The 7,500-nt window shown below is 53.1% G+C and overlaps 1 protein-coding gene across 1 annotated transcript in view; it reads left to right on the plus strand.

Annotated features, from left to right (window-relative positions):
- Positions 1–7,500, plus strand: part of LOC129694876 (choline transporter-like protein 5) — a gene marked incomplete at its 5' end in the record, with an annotated part of 50,871 nt that overhangs the window by 19,459 nt on the left and 23,912 nt on the right. Inside the window, 1 exon segment of the mRNA XM_055631633.1 lies at positions 3,402–3,533. Within this exon segment, the coding sequence (XP_055487608.1) occupies positions 3,402–3,533 (132 nt within the window).

Genomic DNA, 7,500 nt, shown 5'->3' on the forward strand with positions numbered 1-7,500 from the left:
TACCTGGCCGTGCTGTACCGGATCATGCTGTACCGGGCCGTGCTGTACCGGGCCGTGCTGTACAGGGCTGTAACAGTGACCGTGCTGTACCCACGCCGTGCTTGTACCGTGCCGTGCTGTACCGGGCCGTGCTGTACCGGGCCGTGCTGTACCGGGGTCGTGCCTTTGTACCGGGCCGTGCTGTACCGGGCCGTACCGTACCGTGCTGTACCCGGGCAGTGCTGTACCGGGCCCGTGCTGTACCGGGCCATGCTGTACCGGGCCGTGCTGTACCGGGCCGTGCTGTACCAGGGGAAAGTACCGGGCCGTGCTGTACAATCGGGCCGTGCTGTACCGTGCCGTGCTGTACAGTGCCGTGCTGTACCGGGCAAGTACCGTACCGTGCAAGTACGGGCCGTGCTGTACCAATGAGGTGCTGACCGTGCCGTGCAGTACCGGGCTGTACCGTGCCGTGCTGTACCGTTCAGTGCCTGTAACGGCCGGGAAGTACCGTACCGTGCAATGTACCGGGCCGTGCTTGTACAGTGCCACTTCTGTACCTCTTGCCCTGCTGTAGAGGGGACGTGGTGAAGACCGGTCCGTGAATACCGGGTCATGCTGTACACAGCGTGCTGTACCCGGAGGCTGGACCGGGAGGTGCTGTACGGGGCCGTGCTGTTCTCTGCAAGTGCATCCGTGCTGTGGACGCCCACCAAGTGCTGTACCGGGCCGTGCTGTACCCACCCGTGCTGTACCGGGCCGTGCTGTACCGTGCTCTGTAAGGGCTGTACCGTACCGTGGACGTTGAACAGCAACGGGCCGCTTGCTGGGTTCCCGTGCACGTGCAATGTAATACGGGCCATGCTGTACCCAGTACCGTGCTGTACCGGGCCGTGGCTGGAAACCGGGCCACTGTCTGTACGTGCCGTCCCTTTGTACCGGGCTGTACCGTGCCGTGCCAATACCGTACCGTGCTGTACGGGCTGCTGGAGTACCGTCACTGTAACCGGGCCGTGCTGTTTCACCGGGCCGTGCTGGACCGGGCCGTGCTGTACAGTGCTGTACCGGGACGGGCTGTACCGGGGCGTGCAATACCATGCTGTACCGGGCCGGGCACACACCGTGCTGTAACCGGGCCAGTGCTGTACCGTGCTGTACCGGGCCGGGCCGTGCTGTACCGTGCTGTACCGTGCTGTACACGGGCCGGGCCGGGCCACACCACACACCGTGCACACACACACACACACACACGTGCTGTACCGGGCCAACACTGTACCACACTGTACCCGTGCACGTGCTGTACCGGGCACGTGCCACGGGGGCACGGGCGGGCGTGTTCCTGCCGGCGGGCAGCGGGCAGAGTGAGAGTTAGTCCGGACACTCCCCATCCACCTCGTTACCCCTCGCCACAATCACACACACACATACCCGGGTGGGGTTAGCACAGCAAACACACACCTTTGGCCCAACACTTCCACACACACACCACACCCCATCACAGCCAGTCCACACACACGCCCAGATCCACACACACACCCTTGTTGCCTCACCCACACACCCCAGGTCAGTGTGTCACACACACCACCCACACCCCCACACACCCACACACACTCAGTCTATACAACACGACACACACACAACGTGGACCCACTCACACACACACACACGGGTGTGAGTTTGACCTGAACACACATTTATTTTGTTTCAGTTGAGTTTACACACCCGCACACACCGAGGTACACACAAAAGCACACCTTGCGTGCTAACACACAGCGGAAAGACACACACACGATTACACACACACGTCCACAGTGTACAGACACACAGGATAAAGGGACACACACGTTTAGTGCAAGGTAAAGCCACAAACGCGCGTTAAACATAGTCCAAGGGTCACCAATGAGGTACATGGGAGTTCAGGACCGCTCTCTACACACCAGGATGGTTCAGTTGCCTGATAACAACACACACACAAACTGTCCCACAATCTGGAGGTGTGCGTTGGTTTTCACACTTCTGTACCTCTTGCCCGATGGGAGAGGGGAGAAGAGGGAGTGACCGGGGTGAGACTGGTCCTTGATGATGCTGCTGGCCTTGCCGAGGCAGCGTGAGGTGTAGATGGGGGCGATGGAAGGGAGGTTGGTCTGGGCTGCGTCTACAATTCTCTGCAAGTGCACGCCCAACTTGCAAGACGAGGGAGTGGCCAGGAAGAGGCCATTCTGCCCACCCAGCATGTGCTGGCTCTTTGGAGGCTCTCCCCCCCTCATTTATTATCTGGTCTCTTTGAACAGCATGCAAAAAGCTTTTCTCTGTTCCTCGGTACACGTGGCAATAAATAATACCTTCACTTCAACCTCAGCCAACACGTGAATATTTCACCAGCTGTGCTGGGTTCTTTGGCCACTGACTGCTGGGTTCCCATGACTGTGTGGAACTGGTGGTCTAATGTGTGTGAAGGTGGGTCTGTGCAGAATGCTGGAGTAACTGTGCGGGTTCTGCAGCGTCTCTGGAGGTGAAGGTGTGGGCGACTGTGCTGGGTTCTGAAGAAGTGTGTCTTGGTTCTGCTGACGATCTATGTATATGTTACACGGTCTGTGTGTGGGCACTCACACACACACACGCACGGGGTCACACACACTGTGTTGGGTTCTGCTGGTCTGTGCACACACACGCACACACACGTTGGGTTCACACACTGTGTTGGGTTCTGCTGGTCTGTGTGTGGGTTCTGCACACACTGTGTGGTTGCTACACACTGCTGGTCACACACACACACACACTGTCTGGGTTGTGTTGGGGTCTTGCTGGCACGTGTTGGGGCACACTGGTCTGTGTTGGGGTCTGCACACACTGTGTTGGGGTTCTGCACACACAACACACACACTGCTGGTCTGTGCACAGTTATACTGGTCTGTGCTGGGTTCTGCATACTGTGCTGGGTTCTGCTGGCCTGTGTTGAGTTCTGCTGGTCTGTGTTGGATATGCACACATACACACACACACATGGTCTGCACACACACACATGTTCTGTGTGTGAGGTTCACACTGGTCTGTGTTGGGGTCACACACACACTGTGCTGGGTTCACACACACACACACACACACTGCTGGTCTGTGTTGGGGGCATGCTGGTAAAATGTGTGTTGGGTTCTGCTGCAATGTAACAAGATTCTGCTGGTGTAGTGTTGGGTTTATGCTGGTGGTGTGTTGGGTTCTGCTGGTCTTTGTGCCTGGGGTTCCAGGTGGTCCTTACCCTGCTGTTACAGCACGGTTTGTGGTTTTTAATATTAACGATGTGTGAGTCTGTGTTGGGTTCTGCTGGTCTGTGTTGGGTTCTGCTGGTCTGTGCTAGGTTCTGCTGGTCTGTGCTGGGTTCTGCTGGTCTGTGTTTCTGTTCTGATCTGTGTTCCCTGGTTCCACAGGGATCTGGCACAGTTACTGGGAGTACAGCAGCCTGAAGGGCAAGCCTGGCAGTGACATCCCCATATACGACATTGGTTTCCAGACTGACCTGCGCGTGTATCTGCAGCTGCGACAAACCTGGCTGGCCTTCAGTAAGTCTCCGCACCACCGACCACAGGGCGTCACAGTGCCGCAGCGGGTAGAGCTGCTGCCTCACAGCGCCAGGGACCCGGGTTCCATCCTGACCACGGGCGCTGTCTGTACGGAGTTTGCATGTTCTCCCCGCGACCTGCGTGGGTTTTCTCCGGGTGCTCCGGTTTCCTCCCACACTCCAAAGACGTGCCGGTTTGTAAGTGTGAAGAAGGGTTTCGGCCCGAAACATTGCCTATTTCCTTAGCTCCACAGATGCTGCCTGACCCGCTGAGTTACTCCAGCAACTCTGTGAGATGTCACCTATCCATGTTCTCCACATATGCTGCCTGCCCTGCTGAGTTACTCCAGCACTCTGTGAAACGTCACCTATCCATGTTCTCCACAGATGCTGCCTGACCCACTGAGTAACTCCAGCACTCTGTGAAACGTCACCTATCCATGGTCTCCACAGATGCTGCCTGACCCACTCAGTTATGGTGCAGCAGCATCTATGGAGCTAAGGAAATAGGCAACGTTTCGGGCCGAAATCCTTCTGGAAATAGGCAACGTTTCGGGCCGAAACCCTTACGGGTTTCGGCCCGAAACGTTGCCTATTTCCTTCGCTCCATAGATGCTGCTGCACCCGCTGAGTTTCTCCAGCAATTTTGTGTACCTTCAGGTTTGTAAGTTAATCAGCTTGGGTAAAATTGTAAAGTGTTCCCAGTGTGTGTGTGTTATAGTGTTAGTGTGCAGGGATCGCTGGGCGGCAAGCCGAGTCCGTGCCAACCAACAGTCACCCCCTACACTAGCTCTATCTACACATGCTGGGGACAATTTACAGAAGCCAATTAACCTACAAACCTGGAGTGTGGGAGGAAACCGGAGCACCCGGAGAAACCCCACGCAGGTCACGGGGAGAACGTGCAAACTCCGTACAGACAGCACCCCTGGTCAGGATCAATAGTTCAATGGGCCTTTTATTGTCATGTGTACCAATTAAGGTACAGTGAAATTTGATTTGCCGTACAGTCGTACCAGAAAAACGCAACAACATAAAAGTTAACATAAACATCCGCCACAGTGGATTCCCCACGTTCCTCACTGTGATGGAAGGGCAATTAAGCCTAAACTTCTCCCTCTTTATTCTCCCGCGTCGGGGAGATCGAAGTTCCTGCGGCTTTGAGTTCCCGAAGTCGGTCTCCAACCAGGGACCGCCAGCTCCAGTGTTACACGAAACATGTTTAGGTGCGGAGTAGGCCCGCCCTTCGAGGCTCACCGCGGTTCCCGGAGTCCCTTTAGCCACAAGAAGTCTGGCCTCAACTCCCTCTGTGGCAGAGTTCCAGAGATTCACCACTCTCTGTGTGAAAAAAGTTCTTCTCATCTCAGTTTTAAAGGATTTCCCCCTTATCCTTAAGCTGTGACCTCTTGTCCTGGACTTCCCCAACATCGGGAACAATCCCCCTGCATCTAGCCTCTCCAACCCCTTCAGATTGTTCTATAAGATCCCCTCTTCTAAATTCTAGCGAGTACAAGCCGAGTCTATCCGGTCTTTCTTCTTATGAATGTCCTGACATCCCAGGAATCAGTCTGGTGACACGGCAAGAAATGTCTTTCCTCAAACCAAAACTGTACGCAATACTCCAGGTGTGCATCTCAAGACCCTGGGTCCTCCCTGCTCTCTTGTAATGAAAGTTACGTCTGCAGGCCCTCGCAGTTGGAGTTCCCGAAGTCGGTCTCCAGCCAGTTCCGCCATGTTAGGCCGCAGTGCGGACAGTGACACGACACGGGAAACTCCGGCGCATCTCCGGGGTCTCTGGCGCTGTCGGGCAGCAGCACTACCCGCTGCGGCACCGTGCCAAACTCAAACTTGTTGTTAGAGCAGACAATTGGTAAATGGGAGACAAGCAAGTTACCACACGGTACGTTGGTTAAGGAGGATGTCACGGGTGTGTTCAGAGGTGACATTACGGATGGTTCGTCTAGTGAGGCTATATGGGTGGAGCGGAGGAACAAGAAAGGGATGATCGCCTTGTTGGGGGTGTACTATAAACCCCCGAATAGTCAACGGGAATTAGAAGAACAAATGTGCCGGGAGATTGCAGACAGCAGCAGGTCAAATAAGGTTGTTGTAGTCAGGGATTTCAACTTTCCCAATATAGACTGGGACAAATTATAGTGTGAAGGATTTAAATGGGGTGCAATTCCTCAATAGAGTTCAGGAGAGTTTTCTTAAACAGTATGTGGAGGCCCCCACACGTGAGAGGGCAGCACTGGATCTAGTATTGGGAAATTGGGAAAGCAAGTTAATGAAGTGTGTGTGGGTGAGCCTTTTGGGACCAGTGACCACAGTTCGATAAGATTTAAGATAGAAACATAGAAACATAGAAATTAGGTGCAGGAGTAGGCCATTCGGCCCTTCGAGCCTGCACCGCCATTCAATATGATCATGGCTGATCATCCTACTCAGTATCCTGTACCTGCCTTCTCTCCATCCCTTTTTAGCCACAAGGACCACATCTAACTCCCTCTTAAATATAGCCAATGAACTGGCCTCAACTACCTTCTGTGGCAGAGAATTCCAGAGATTCACCACTCTCTGTGTGAAAAAAGTTTTCCTCATCTCGGTCCTAAAAGATTTCACCCTTATCCTTAAACTGTGACCCCTTGTTCTGGACTTCCCCAACATCGGGACCAAATCTTCCTGCATCTAGCCTGTCCAACCCCTTAAGAATTTTGTAAGTTTCTATAAGATCCCCCCTCAATCTTCTAAATTCTAGCGAGTACAAGCCGAGTCTATCCAGTCTTTCTTCATATGAAAGTCCTGACATCCCAGGAATCAGTCTGGTGAACCTTCTCTGCACTCCCTCTATGGCAAGAATGTCTTTCTCCTCAGATTAGGAGACCAAAACTGTACGCAATACTCCAGGTGTGGTCTCACCAGGGCCCTGTACAACTGCAGTAGAACCTCCCTGCTCCTATACTCAAATCCTTTTGCTATGAAAGCTAACATACCATTTGCTTTCTTCACTGCCTGCTGCACCTGCATGCCTACTTTCAATGACTGGTGTACCATGACACCCAGGTCTCGCTGCATCTCCCCCTTTCCTAATTGGCCACCATTCAGATAATAATCTACTTTCCTGTTTTATTGCCAGTCTATCTTGGCCAATTCACGTCTCATACCCTCAAAGTTACCTTTCTTTAAGTTCAGGACCCTTGTTTCTGAATTAACAATGTCACTCACCATCCTAATGAAGAACTCAACCATATTATGGTCACTCTTGCCCAAGGGGCCACGTACAACAAGACTGCTAACTAACCCTTCCTCATTACTCAATACCCAGTCTAGAATAGCCTGCTCTCTTGTTGGTTCCTCTACATGTTGGTTTAGAAAACTATCCCGCATACATTCCAAGTTAGTTATGGATCGGGACGGAGAGGGTCCATGCGTTAAAGTGCTCAACTGGGGTAAGGCCGATTTTGTGGGTATGAGAGAAGGTCTCGCTCAAGTTGACTGGAGCAGGTTATTTGAGGGGATAGGAACATCGGCCAAGTGAGATGCTTTAAAAAGTGTGCTGACGAAAGCTCAGGATGTGTACGTCCCCGTTAGAGTGAAGGGCAAAGCAGGCAAACGTAAGGAAACTTGGTTGACGAGGGAAATTGAGGCGTTGGTCAAAAACAAGAAGGATGCATGGGACAGGTATAGGTAACTGGGATCAAGTGCATCCCTGGAGGAGTTTCGGGAACTAGGGAGTAAACTGAAAAAAGAGATCAGAAGAGCAAAAAGGAGCCAGGAGATAGCTCTGGCGGGTAGCATTAAGGACAATCCCAAAATATTTTATAAATACATAAAGGGGAAAAGGGTAACTCGAGAGAGAGAAAGAGTGGGACCTCTCAGGAATCAAAGCGGTCACCTCTGTGTGGAGCCACAGGAGATGGGCAAGGTCCTCAATGAATATTTCTCCTCTGTATTTACTGGATGGAGGG

This window comes from Leucoraja erinacea, unplaced genomic scaffold (genome assembly GCF_028641065.1).
Source record: "Leucoraja erinacea ecotype New England unplaced genomic scaffold, Leri_hhj_1 Leri_837S, whole genome shotgun sequence".
Taxonomy (NCBI): domain Eukaryota; kingdom Metazoa; phylum Chordata; class Chondrichthyes; order Rajiformes; family Rajidae; genus Leucoraja; species Leucoraja erinaceus.